A 15049-nucleotide genomic window follows, 5' to 3' on the forward strand; every position below is an offset into this window, starting at 1 on the left:
CGGCATAGGCAAGATGCAGTCGATGGTATCGAGTACAGTATATACATATGAGATGAGTAATGTAGGGTATGTAAACATTATATTAAGTGGCATTCTTTTAAAATGGCTAGTGATACATTTTTTACATCAATTTCCATTATTAAAGTGGCTGGAGTTGAGTCAGTATGTTGGCAGCAGCAACTCAATGTTAGTGGTGGCTGTTTAACAGTCTGATGGCCTTGAGATAAGCTGTTTTTCAGTCTCTCATTCCCTGCCTTGATGCACCTGTACTGACCCCGCCTTCTGGATGATAGTGGGGTGAACAGGCAGTGGCTCAGGTGGTTGTTGTCCTTGATGATCTTTATGGCCTTCCTGTGACATCGGGTGGTGTAGTTGTACTGGAGGGCAGGTAGTTTGCCCCCGGTGATGTGTTGTGCAGACCTCACTACCCTCTGGAGAGCCTTACGGTTGTGGGTGGAGCAGTTGCCGTACCAGGCGGTGATACAGTCCGACAGGATGCTCTCGATTGTGCATCTGTGAGTGCTTTTGGTGACAAGCAGAATTTCTTCAGCCTCCTGATGTTGAAGAGGCGCTGCTGCGCCTTCTTCACAACGCGGTCTGTGTGGGTGTACCAATTCAGTTTGTCCGTGATGTGTACACCGAGGAACTTAAAACTTACTGCCCTCCCCACTACTGTCCCGTCGATGTGGATAGGGGGGTGCTCCCTCTGCTGTTTCCTGAAGTCCACAATCATCTCCTTTGTTTTGTTGACGTTGAGTGTGAGGTTCTTTTCCTGTCACCACACTCTGAGGGCCCTCACCTCCTCCCTCGTCGTTGTTGGTAATCAAGCCTACCACTGTAGTGTCGTCCGCAAACTTGATGATTGAGTTGGTGGCGTGCATGGCCACGCAGTCGTGGGTGAACAGGGAGTACAGGAGAGGGCTCAGAACGCAGCCTTGTCCCCAGTGTTGAGGATCAGCAGGGTGGAGATGTTGTTACCTACCCTCACCACCTGGAGGTAGTACGTCAGGAAGTCCAGTACCCAGTTGCACAGGCCGGGGTCGAGACCCAGGGTCTCCAGCTTGATGACGAGTTTGGAGGGTACTATGGTGTTAAATGCTGAGCTGTATTCGATGAACAGCATTCTCACTTAGGTATTCCTCTGGTCCAGATTGGTTAGGGCAGTGTGCAGTGTGGTTGTGATTGCGTTGTCTGTGGACCTATTGGGGCGGTAAGCAAATTGGAGTGGGTCTAGGGTGTCAGGTAGGGTGGAGGTGATATGGACCTTGACTAGTCTCTCAAAGCACTTCATGATTGCGGAAGTGAGTGCTACGGGCGGTAGTCGTTTAGCTCAGTTACCTTAGCTTTCTTGGGAACAGGAACAATGGTGGTCCTCTTGAAGCATATGGGCACAGCAGACTGGGATAAGGTTTGATTGAATATGTCCGTAAACACACCAGCCAGCTGGTCCGCGCATGCTCTGAGGACGCGGCTGGGGATGCCGTCTGGGCCTGCAGCCTTGCGAGGGTTAACACGTTTAAATGTTTTCCTCACGTCGGCTGCAGTGAAGGAGAGTCTGCAGGTTTTGGTAGCGAGCCGTGTCAGTGGCACTGTATTGTTCTCAAAGCGAGCAAAGAAGTGATTTGGTCTGTCTGGGAGCAAGACATCCTGGTCCGCGACGGAGCTGGTTTGGTTTTTGTAATCCGTGATTGACTGTAGACCCTGCCACATACCTCGTGTCTGAGCCGTTGAATTGCGACTCTACTTTGTCACTATACTGACGCTTAGCTTGTTTGATTGCCTTGCGGAGGGAATAGCTACACTGTTTGTATTCGGTCATGTGTTCCGGTCACCTTGCCCAGGTTAAAAGCAGTGGTTCGCGCTTTCAGTTTCGCGCGAATGCTGCCATCAATCCATGGTTTCTGGTTTGGGAATGTTTTAATAGTTGCTGTGGGTATAACGTCACCGATGCACTTTCTAATGAACTCGCTAACCGAATCAGCGTATTCGTCAATGTTGTTGTTGGACGCAATGCGGAACAAATCCCAATCCACGTGATCGAAGCAGTCTTGAAGCGTGGAATCAGATTGGTCGGACCAGCGTTGAACAGACCTGAGCGCGGGGGCTTCCTGTTTTAGTCTCTGTCTATAGGCTGGAAGCAACAAAATGGAGTCGTGGTCAGCTTTTCCGACAGGAGGACGGGGGAGGGCCTTATATGCGTTGCGGAAGTTAAAATAACAACGATCCAGGGTTTTACCAGCCCTGGTAGCAGATTAGCCTTGTTAAAATCCCCAGCTACAATGAATGCAGCCTCAGGATATGTGGTTTCCAGTTTACATAGAGTCAAATAAAGTTTGTTCAGGGCCATCCATGTATCTGCTCGGGGGGGAATATATAAGGCTGTGATTATAATCGAAGAGAATTCTCTCGGTAGATAATGCGGTCGACATTTGATTGTGAGGAATTCTAAGTCAGTAGAGGATGCCTGGATATTTTTTTTAAATGCCTTCCTAACCATCTTAAATAAACATGCCCCATTCAAGAAATTTAGAACCAGGAACAGATATAGCCCTTGGTTCTCCCCAGACCTGACTGCCCTTAACCAACACAAAAACATCCTATGGCGTTCTGCATTAGCATCGAACCCCCGTGATATGCAGCTGTTCAGGGAAGCTAGAAACCATTATACACAGGCAGTTAGAAAAGCCAAGGCTAGCTTTTTCAAGCAGAAATTTGCTTCCTGCAACACTAACTCAAAAAAGTTCTGGGACACTGTAAAGTCCATGGAGAATAAGAACACCTCCTCCCAGCTGCCCACTGCACTGAAGATAGGAAACACTGTCACCACTGATAAATCACCATAATTGAGAATTTCAATAAGCATTTTTCTACGGCTGGCCATGCTTTCCACCTGGCTACTCCTACCCCGGACAACAGCACTGCACCCCCAACAGCAACTCGCCCAAGCCTTCCCCATTTCTCCTTCTCCCAAATCCATTCAGCTGATGTTCTGAAAGAGCTGCAAAATCTGGACCCCTACAAATCAGCCGGGCTAGACAATCTGGACCCTTTCTTTCTAAAATTATCTGCCGAAATTGTTGCCACCCCTATCACTAGCCTGTTCAACCTCTTTCGTGTCTGAGATTCCCAAAGATTGGAAAGCAGCTGCGGTCATCCCCCTCTTCAAAGGGGGGGACACTCTTGACCCAAACTGCTACAGACCTATATCTATCCTACCGTGCCTTTCTAAGGTCTTCGAAAGCCAAGTCAACAAACAGATTACCGATTACCATTTCGAATCTCACCATACCTTCCCTGCTATGCAATCTGGTTTCAGAGCTGGTCATGGGTGCACCTCAGCCACGCTCAAGGTCCTAAACGATATCTTAACCGCCATCGATAAGAAACATTACTGTGCAGCCGTATTCATTGATCTGGCCAAGGCTTTCGACTCTGTCAATCACCATATCCTCATCGGCAGACTCGACAGCCTTGGTTTCTCAAATGATTGCCTCGCCTGGTTCACCAACTACTTCTCTGATAGAGTTCAGTGTGTCAAATCGGAGGGTCTGCTGTCCGGACCTCTGGCAGTCTCTATGGGGGTGCCACAGGGTTCAATTCTTGGACCGACTCTCTTCTCTGTATACATCAATGAGGTCGCTCTTGCTGCTGGTGAGTCCCTGATCCACCTCTACGCAGACGACACCATTCTGTATACTTCCGGCCCTTCTTTGGACACTGTGTTAACAACCCTCCAGGCAAGCTTCAATGCCATACAACTCTCCTTCCGTGGCCTCCAATTGCTCTTAAATACAAGTAAAACTAAATGCATGCTCTTCAACCGATCGCTACCTGCACCTACCCGCCTACTCTGGACGGCTCTGACTTAGAATACGTGGACAACTACAAATACTTAGGTGTCTGGTTAGACTGTAAACTCTCCTTCCAGACCCATATCAAACATCTCCAATCCAAAGTTAAATCTAGAATTGGCTTCCTATTTCGCAACAAAGCATCCTTCACTCATGCTGCCAAACATACCCTTGTAAAACTGACCATCCTACCAATCCTCGACTTTGGCGATGTCATTTACAAAATAGCCTCCAATACCCTACTCAACAAATTGGATGCAGTCTATCACAGTGCAATCCGTTTTGTCACCAAAGCCCCATATACTACCCACCATTGCGACCTGTACGCTCTCGTTGGCTGGCCCTCGCTTCATACTCGTCGCCAAACCCACTGGCTCCATGTCATCTACAAGACCCTGCTAGGTAAAGTCCCCCCTTATCTCAGCTCGCTGGTCACCATAGCATCTCCCACCTGTAGCACACGCTCCAGCAGGTATATCTCTCTAGTCACCCCCAAAACCAATTCTTTCTTTGGCCGCCTCTCCTTCCAGTTCTCTGCTGCCAATGACTGGAACGAACTACAAAAATCTCTGAAACTGGAAACACTTATCTCCCTCACTAGCTTTAAGCACCAACTGTCAGACCAGCTCACAGATTACTGCACCTGTACATAGCCCACCTATAATTTAGCCAAACAACTACCTCTTTCCCAACTGTATTTAATTTTAATTTATTTTGCTCCTTTGCACCCCATTATTTTTATTTCTACTTTGCACATTCTTCCATTGCAAAACTACCATTCCAGTATTTTACTTGCTATATTGTATTTACTTTGCCATCATGGCCTTTTTTGCCTTTACCTCCCTTCTCACCTCATTTGCTCACATTGTATATAGACTTGTTAATACTGCATTATTGACTGTATGTTTGTTTTTACTCCATGTGTAACTCTGTTGTTGTATGTGTCGAACTGCGTTGCTTTATCTTGGCCAGGTCGCAATTGTAAATGAGAACTTGTTCTCAACTTGCCTACCTGGTTAAATAATGGTAAATAAATAAATAAATAAGTCCGGTGAACAGAAGGACGTCTCGTTAATCATAAGGCATACCCCCTGCCCCTCTTCTTACCAGAAAGATGCTTGTTTCTGTCGGCGCGATGCGTGAAGAAACCAGCTGGCTGCACCGACTCCGATAGCGTGTCTCGGGTGAGCCATGTTTCCGTGAAGCAAAGAACGTTATAGTCTCTGATGTCTCTCTGGAATGCTACCCTTGCTCGGATTTCATCAACCTTGTTGTCAAAAGACTGGACATTGGCGAGTAGGATGCTAGGGAGTGGTGTGCGATGTGCCCGTCTCCGGGAGCCTGACCAGAAGACCGCTTTGTTTGCCCCTTCTACGAAACACTTATCGTAAGTAAACGTTAGCCTTTTTACATGGCACATATTGCACTTTTACTTTCTTCTCCAACTGTGTTTTTGCATTATTTAAACCAAATTGAATGATTCATTATTTATTTGAGACTAAATTGATTTTATTTCTGTATTATATTAAGTTAAAATAAGTGTTAATTGAGTATTGTTGTAATTGTCATTTATTAATAAATTCAATTGAAAAATATATATTTAAATGACTTTAAAAAAATTGGTATTGGCTTTTTTTGGACCTACAATAATCGGCATCGGTGTTGAAAAATCATAATCGGTCAACCTCTAGTGGCTATGGCCTATCAGGGTCAGAGTTCATTCAGAACTAGGATTCATGTCAGGCCAGTGGCCATCTTGTCCTTCTCATCCTCCAGTGCCTTTCCCCAGACCTCGCCATGCTTGGCGCATTTTCTCAAAGAGGGGTTATAAGACTTCTTAGCAAGCAAACTCCCAGAGCAGAGAACACAGCCACTCCTGGTTGGAAGGCAGACTCATTTTTTTATTTATTTTTTAAGTTGAGGGGGAAAAGCAACATTACGGAAATAGAAATGCTTCTAAGAGCGAGACATAACGTAATGTGGCCTGGTGAAAACATTTGGATATGGGACTTTCGCTGTAAGATGAGAAAGGGAATATATAGTTCTACTACGACAGGCTACTCCTTAAATCAGACACTCATACAGTAGGTAATACTGAGTGGCAAAGGTCCAACTGACGTTACCCAGTTATACATAGAGATAATTCATCTCAACAGTTGTAAGCTGCGCTCAAATTAGCTTTGAGCAGCTACTATACCAGCAAAAACAAAACATCACATGGCATGGCCCTAGCCGGCCGCTGACACCAATCCAGGTTTGAGGGGTGTCATTCCACCCACAGCGTGAAAATGAAGGGGCTTGATTCATCTCCACCACCCCTCCATGCTCCATAAATCACAGCGGAGGAAATCAAAAGAGAAGGGGGGATAAAACACAGCAGACTAATTGCTTCCAATTCCAACCATCAGAGAGAAACTGAGTCGCTTCCCAGCAGGGACGCTCCTGACTGAAAACAATATGTCATCCAGGTCCTTTTCGCCGTGCCGGCCGTAAATGAAAAGGTCCGGAAGCCAGAGCCTGAATGTCTAGGTCACGGTCCTTCACCGAGGCACGCTTTAACCTTCCGCTGCCTCCCCATCGTAGCAACATAAATCACCCGTCTGATTGCAAAGTAAACACCTCCCTAACTTCCTTCCTTTCCTGGCTCTGTCAGGTAATTTCTCAAGCAGAGGGGGCATTGGACGACGGACGTGAAGGTAGTGGTGAAGGTGGGGGGGGATTAGCTAAAGTCCAGGTAATTAAATATGCCCTGGCTGTCAGCTGGCGGACCGGATGAGAGGGAAGAAAGTGAGAGAGCAGCTTTCACATGACTGGACCTCTGATTTATCAGATTTAAGAGGGAAAACGGGTCCATTTGTCCAAAGGCGTCACCTTTATTATCGAGTGACTGAGTGGCCTCCTCTTCCTTCTCAGTCAATTATCAAAGGGTGCTAGTCGATTCCCTTTGTGGCAATAACTCTTCCGTTAGAAATTGAGGAGGCGATCAATTCAGTACCCAGGGACCTCATTGGACAGCAAATGAAAGAGGCATTGAACATGTCATGAATGGATGTCAATGTCATTGTGGCTGAGGCTCAATTGATGTGAAATGATTGAAGAGGATCTTACAAGAGGTTCTCATTTTCCCTCAGAAATGACAACTGCCCACAGTTTGTATGTATGTATAAATGTATAAATGTATAAATGTATATATATAGATATATATGACAATGTTGACTTTGTATACGTGTGTGTGTGTGTGTGTGTGTGTGTGTGTGTGTGTGTGTGTGTGTGTGTGTGTGTGTGTGTATGTGTGTGTGTATATGTATACACGCACACACATATATACACACACACACACACATACATACATACATACATACATACATACATACATACATATATATATATATATATATATATATATTCTTATTAAATACTTTATTCTTTACATAGTTGAATATGCTGACAACAAAATCACACAAAAAGTATCAATGGAAATCAAATTTATCAACCCGTGGAAGTCTGGATTTGGAGTCACACTCAAAATTAAAGTGGAAAACCACACTACAGGCTGATCCAACTTTGATGTAATGTCCTTAAAAGAAGTCAAAATGAGGCTCAGTAGTGAGTGTGGCCTCCACGTGCCTGTATGACCTCCCTACAACGCCTGGGCATGCTCCTGATGAGGTGGAGGTGGTGGATGGTCTCCTGAGGGATCTCCTCCCAGACCTGGACTAAAGCATCTGCCAACTCCTGGACAGTCTGTGGTGCAACGTTGGCGGATGGAGCGAGACATGATGTCCCAGATGTGCTCAATTGGATTCAGGTCTGGGGAACGGGCGGGCCAGTCCATAGCATTAATGCCTTCCTCCAGCCACATGAGGTCTAGCATTGTCTTGCATTAGGAGGAACCCAGGGCCAACCACACCAGCATATGGTCTCACAAGGGGTCTGAGGATCTCATCTCGGTACCTAATGGCAGTCAGGCTACCTCTGGCGAGCACACGGAGGGCTGTGCGACCCCCCAAAGAAATGCCACCCCACACCATGACTGACTGCCAAACCGGTCATGCTCGAGGATGTTGCAGGCCACAGAACGTTCTCCACGGCATCTCCAGACTCTGTCACGTGCTCAGTCTGAACCTGCTTTCATCTGAAGAGCACAGGGCGCCAGTGGCGAATTTGCCAATCTTGGTGTTCTCTGGCAAATGCCAAATGTCCTGCACGGTGTTGGGCTGTAAGCACAACCCCCACCTGTGGACATCAGGCCCTCATACCACCCTCATGGAGTCTGTTTCTGACCGTTTGAGCAGACACATGCACATTTGTGGCCTGCTGGAGGTCATTTTGCAGGGCTCTGGCAGTGCTCCTCCTTGCACAAAGGCGGAGGTAGCGGTCCTGCTGCTGGGTTGTTGCCCTCCTACGGCCTCCTCCACGTCTCCTGATGTACTGGCCTGCCTCCTGGTAGTGCCTCCATGCTCTGGACACTACGCTGACAGACACAGCAAACCTTGCCACAGCTCGCATTGATGTGCCATCCTGGATGAGCTGCACTACCTGAGTCACTTGTGTGGGTTGTAGACTCAGTCTCATGCTACCACTAGAGTGAAAGCACCGCCAGCATTCAAAAGTGACCAGGAAGCATAGGAACTGAGAAGTGGTCTGTGGTTATCACCTGCAGAACCACTCCTTTATTGGGGGTGTCTTGCTAATTGCCTATAATTTCCACCTGTTGTCTATTCCATTTGCACAACAGCATGTGACATTTATTGTCAATCAGTGTTGCTTCCTAAGTGGACAGTTTGATTTCACAGAAGTGTGATTGACTTGGAGTTACATTGTGTTGTTTAAGTGTTCCCTTTATTTTTTTGTATGTATGTATGTATGTATGTATGTATGTATGTATGTATGTATGTATGTATGTATGTAAATACTTTTTTTGCCCATGCACACACACACATGCACACGCACACACACACACACACACACACACACACATACATACATACAGTGGGGCAAAAAAGTTTTAGTCAGCCACCAATTGTGCAAGTTCTCCCACTTAAAAAGATTAGAGGCCTGTAATTTTCGTCATAGGTGCACTTCAACTATAACAGACAAAATGATAAGCAAAGAATCCAGAAAATCACATTGTAGGATTTTTTATGAATTTATTTATTTATTTATTTATTTGCAAATTATGGTGGAAAGTAAGTATTTGGTCACCTACAAACAAGCAAGATTTCTGGCTCTCACAGACCTGTAACTTCTTCTTTAAGAGGCTCCTCTGTCCTCCACTCGTTACCTGTATTAATGGCACCTGTTTGAACTTGTTATCAGTATAAAAGACACCTGTCCACAACCTCAAACTCCACTATGGCCAAGACCAAAGAGCTGTCAAAGGACACCAGAAACAAAATTGTAGACCTGCACCAGGCTGGGAAGACTGAATCTGCAATAGGTAAGCAACTTGGTTTGAAGAAATCAACTGTGGAAGCAATTATTAGGAAATGGAAGACATACAAGACCACTGATAATCTCCCTCGATCTGGGGCTCCACGCAAGATCTCACCCCGTGAGGTCAAAATGATCACAAGAACGGTGAGCAAAAATCCCAGAACCACACGGGAGGACCTAGTGAAGGACCTGCAGAGAGCTGGGACCAAAGTAACAAAGCCTACCATCAGTAACACACTACGCCACCAGGGACTCAAATCCTGCAGTGCCAGACGTGTCCCCCTGCTTAAGCCAGCACATGTCCAGGCCCATCTGAAGTTTGCTAGAGAGCATTTGGATGATTCAGAAGAAGATTGGGAGAATGTCATATGGTCAGATGAAACCAAAATATAACTTTTTGGTAAAAACTCAATTCGTCGTGTTTGGAGGACAAAGAATGCTGGTTCATCCTTGGGAGCAATTTCCAAACGCCTGAAGGTGCCACGTTCTTCTGTACAAACAAGAGTACGCAAGTATAAACACCATGGGACCACACAGCTGTCATACCGCTCAGGAAGGAAGCACATTCAGTCTCCTAGAGATGAATGCAAATGTGTGAAAAGTGCAAATCAATCCCAGAACAACAGCAAAGGACCTTGTGAAGATGCTGGAGGAAACAGGTACAAAAGTATCTATATCGCACCATAAAATAAGTCTTAAATAAACACAACCTGAAAGGCCGCTCAGCAAGGAAGAAAGCCCTGCTCTAAAACCGCCATAAAAAAATACAGATTACGGTTTGCAACTGCACACAGGGACGAAGATTGTACTTTTGGAGAAATGTTCTCTGGTCTGATGAAACAAAAATAGAACTGTTTGGCCATAATGACCATCGTTATGTTTGGAGAAAAAAAGTGGGCGCTTGCAAGCCGAAGAACACCATCCCAACCGTGAATCACGGGGGTGGCAGCATCATGTTGTGGTGGTGCTTTTCTGCAGGAGGGACGAGTGCATTTCACATAAGAAAGGGCATCATGAAGAAGGAAAATTATGTGGATGTATTGAGCAACATCTCAAGACATCAATCAAGAAGTTAAAGCTTAGTCGCAAATGGGTCTTCCAAATGGACAATGACCCCAAGCATACTTCCAAAGCTATGGCAAAATGGCTTAAGAACAACAAAGTCAAGGTATTGGAGTGGCCATCACAAAGCCCTGACCTCAATCCTATAGAAAATCTGTTGGCAGAACTGAAAAAGCATGTGTAAGCAAGGAGGCCTACAAACCTGACTCAGTTACACCAGCTCTGTCAGGAGGAATGGGCCAAAATTCACCTAACTTATTGTGGGAAGCTTGTGGAAGGCTACCTGAAACATTTGACTCAAATTAAACAATTTAAAAGGCAATGCTACCAAATACTAATTGAGTGTATGTAAACTTCTGACCCACTGGAATTGTGATGAAAGAAATAAAAGTTAAAATAAATCACTCTCTCTACTATTATTCTGACATTTCACATTCTTAAAATGAAAGTGTTGATGATCCTAACTGACATAAGACAGGGAATATTTACTAGTATTAAATGTCAGGAATTGTGAAAAACTGAGTCTAAATGTATTTGGCTAAGGTGTATGTACACTTTCGATTTCAACTCGATATATATTCGATAAAATTAATGAAAACTAATATGTGCTTTTTAGTTTTACTTTAAGGCATAAGGTTAGCTGTGTAGTTAAGGTTATGTTTAAAATGTGATTTTATGGCTGTGGCAGCTAGTGACGACCCTGCAGAGCTGCCTCCGGGACATGAGTCATCCCAATACATGCCAACCTGTGCCCAAAACACATGAAAAATGAAGGAGTACTTGAATGATACTTGATCTATGGAATATCTTACAAATCAAACGGTGCACTAGAGGCGTGTCAAGCTATTGCTACATACTAACAGACTGATTTAAAGCGGAAATCCTTAATTGGTGAAACTACCACTTCCGTTTGGGATATTACAACAAGTTACTGCAAACAACCACCACTGTTATCCCCCTTCTGACATCATCGCAAATGCAGAATATATACATAACACTTTTTTTTTACCACTCTTTCAAATGCTCCTCATCTCCATTTTCATCAACACATTTAAAAACAATAACAAAGACAACATGAGGATTTGATCTTTAAAGAGATCACCTTGCACAACAAAAACTGTGTTGAGAAAATTCGGAGGAAAAAAGGGAGCTGTTTGTTTACCCTGCACCCCATTCATCACTGGCTGAATTTTCCTCTGTCAACCGTTGGGCTAGGTTCTGCTCAACAACCAGCACTAACCAGCCTATAGAGGCCGGGTAAACATCAACCCTCCATGAATACCAGATGAATTCACACTGGCTGAATCTTCCTCTGTCAACCGTTGGGCTAGGTTCTGCTCAACAACCAGCACTAACCAGCCTACAGAGGCCGGGTAAACATCAACCCTCCATGAATACCATAGATGAATTCACACTGGCTAAATCTTCCTCTGTCAACCGTTGGGCTAGGTTCTGCTCAACAACCAGCACTAACCAGCCTACAGAGGCCAGGTAAACATCAACCCTCCATGAATACCATAGATGAATTCACACTGGCTGTGCTGTGGAACACTACAGACTGTTTCATCCCGTGCTCATTCTATCCACAGAAACCTCTGCTCACACAGGAGTGAATGAGTTGTAAGACCCTATTAGAAGGGTCCTAGCAGTCGCCATCGCCAAGCCATTTCTCAGCACTGGCGCAACGTTTCGCTGCAACTATCGTTGCCCCATCAGAGGGAGGTAATGAGTTGTGGGGCCTAACAAAGGGAGAGTAATAACGTTGAATACAGCCCAATGCTGAGCAGAGCATAAATCTGCTGTGTTTTCTTTATTAAGAGAGTAAACATTAAAAAAGGAACCACCTTATCTGTAGAAGACAGTCATTCCCAGGGGGGGGATTTCTCTCTCTGGGAGAATTACCCCTGATAACACAATAAGAGAAAATGCTTATTGAGTGTGTCATTAGGTTGAATGGGTTCTGTTTTTTTAGGGGCTTTCTGTTTGGTGGTGGTGGTGGGGGGGATGAAAAGTGACTGACCTGTGGGCATCCAGGGGTTGGGCGACGGCCTCACCTTGGTGTTGGCCTGCTCCCAATCAAAGTGGTCATCCTTACCCTGGCTGTAGCCGCATGCCGTGTAGGGCCTCTCAAAGTTACAGTCACCTGAGGAACACAATAAGACAGGATTTACAACCACACATTCAATAAGGCTACGTAAGTAAGAGACAGACTGACAGAGAGACAGACGACCGACAGATGACAAAAGAATACAGGAAAGCTAAATATAGAAAACGAGTCTTGTAGCTTGTTTGCAGTTACACATAGTACAATAGCATATGGCTGTCCAATGTCATCACAGCCACTACAGGCCAGGCTATCACCTGAACTCTATCACTAGGAGGCTTTGTCAACCCCCCCCCCCCATGATCCTTATGGTAACAGGCACTCCTGGCATTAGAACAACCACAAAGACACTGAGAAACACAACAGAATGCCAACTCCTATCACAACTTGACAATAGTCCTTCTTACAATGCTCAGAGCACTGACAGATTCCCCAACTGTCACAACTACTTCTAACTGATATCTATATACCTGGCAGTGGTGAGGGAGGGAGGCCGACTTTTGATTGGATTCAACTTCCTCTCACATCCATATAAAAAGGGTTGAATATAAATCCGCTGCCATGTGCAATTTCCTCAGTGTATTTTCAAGTCTAAGCAAGTTCTGAGGTGATTGAACAAAGGCCTGCCTGCCACCGTAATATGAAACAGCTTCCCTTATGCCAGAGTGTTGCTCACATATTGTTTATTACCCGGCGTGACATTCTGTGAATTGGGCAGAGAATTTTACCATCAACCACCTATCGTGGAAAGAGTGAATAAATCAAAGAAAAGATCACTATTGACATATTGAAAAGAGGAAGTGTGTAAATCTGCCTTTCCATGTACGTACCCTTAAGTTCTTCGGGATCGGTGTTGCTTCAACAGGACAGTTGAGCTAACGCAGGCTAAAGCGATTAGCATGAGGTTGTAAGTAAACAAGAACATTTCCCATAGACATTTCTGATCTTGGCAGAAAGCTTAAACTTTTGTTAATCTAACTGCACTGTCCAATTTACCGTAGCTATTACAGTGAAAGAAAACCATGCTATTGTTTGAGGAGAGTGCTCAATTTTGAACATGACAAGTTATTAATAAACAAATTAAGCACATTTGGGCAGTCTGATACAACATTTTGAACAGAAATACAATGGTTCATTTGATCAGTCTAAAACTTTGCACATACACTCCTGCCATCTAGCGGCCAATATCTAAATTGCAACTGGGCTGGAATAATACATTAAGGCCTCTCTCTTGCATTTCAAAGATGGTACAATTTTTTGGGACAAAATAATGTTTTTTTTCTTTGTATCATCTTTTACCACATCTGGGTTATATTCTCCTACAGTCCTTTACCATTTACACAAACTTCAAAGTGTTTCCTTTCTAATGGTACGAAGAAAATGCATATCCTTGCTTCAGGGCCTGAGCTACAGGCAGTTAGATTTGCTTATTTCATTTTAGGCAAAAATTGATGCAGTGTTTTTTTGGCTGCACGGGTGAGATTTCTTTCCTTGAAATGACTGCGGATGAATGTATTTAGTGACACTATTTCGCTCTGAGTTTGACGTAACTGTCGTGTCTTTGGTATCATTAAACTCTAGATTAATCTTTATCAAATAACTCTAATTATTATTACGCGATTAAACTGATTAATCATGTAACTGTAATTAACTAGGAAGTCGGGGCACCAAGGAAAATATTCTGATTATAAAGTTATAATTTTCCTAATATAATTTACAGATTTTCATATCTGATCAATAGTCTTCTGATTAATGAATTCTTCTTTACCTCACGTTAGTCTCATTCCAAACGTCGTAAATTGTTGGTTATCTGCACGAACCAGTCTTCACTACGAGTCATCCATACATCAATTATCTTAAATATTTTATTTACTAACTAAGTAATTCACAGAAATGCATAAACAAAACAGTAGATAGTTACAAGGAAATGATAACGGAGTTTCCCTAGTGGGATAAACCAGTAAGGCGGCTTGGTGGACAAAAAGGAAGTGGGGGTCAACTGAGATGAGACACTACAAAGTAGATAATTATAACAATTGAAATGCTAATCCTTTGCACATGAACGCTCACTCATTCGGGAATAATTGCAATCAATATATATATTTACGCTCAGTGTGTCGTCGGGATCTCTGTTGAAAAGTTTGTTTCTGTTGGAGAGTTTGTCCGCCCTCTCTCTCTGTCGTGGTTAGAATGCATAGTTCAGAGTGACATTCATTCATGTCGTTACAGAATAGATGTATCGGGGGTTGTCGGTCTTCGCGTTCAATGATCCCGAACTCCTAGCTGCAGACAAGTAATTAATATCAAAGACTTGTTCGTATTCTGTCGGTAACGATTGTCTAAGAGTTTATCCACGTGGGATGGTTAAAAGATTCTGCAGTCTGGTCTCAAACCTTGGCCCTCTCGTTATTGAGGTAAGCTGGTCTGCAACCTAAGTCCTCTCGTAATTGAGAGAAACATGGTCTCCTCTCAAACCTTGGCCCTCTCGTTATCGAGGTATGCTCGTCTGGTGAGAGAAAACCCGGGTGGGGGTTTTATTCGGAAGAGCAGAAAAGGGCTGTCTCATGAAGCCCGGTCCTGTCTGTGCCCCTGGGGG

At 44.4% G+C, this 15049-nt stretch overlaps 1 protein-coding gene across 7 annotated transcripts in view; it reads right to left on the bottom strand.

The window, feature by feature from the left end:
• Positions 1-15049, bottom strand: part of LOC109909808 (receptor-type tyrosine-protein phosphatase mu) — a 309073-nt gene that overhangs the window by 231829 nt on the left and 62195 nt on the right. For all 7 annotated transcript variants that reach the window (XM_031796756.1, XM_031796758.1, XM_031796761.1 and 4 more), the window contains exon 2: positions 12370-12492. In XM_031796756.1, coding sequence (XP_031652616.1) covers positions 12370-12492 — 123 coding nt within the window. The remainder of the gene's footprint in view (positions 1-12369; positions 12493-15049) is intronic.

This window comes from Oncorhynchus kisutch, linkage group LG18 (assembly GCF_002021735.2).
Source record: "Oncorhynchus kisutch isolate 150728-3 linkage group LG18, Okis_V2, whole genome shotgun sequence".
Classification (NCBI taxonomy): domain Eukaryota; kingdom Metazoa; phylum Chordata; class Actinopteri; order Salmoniformes; family Salmonidae; genus Oncorhynchus; species Oncorhynchus kisutch.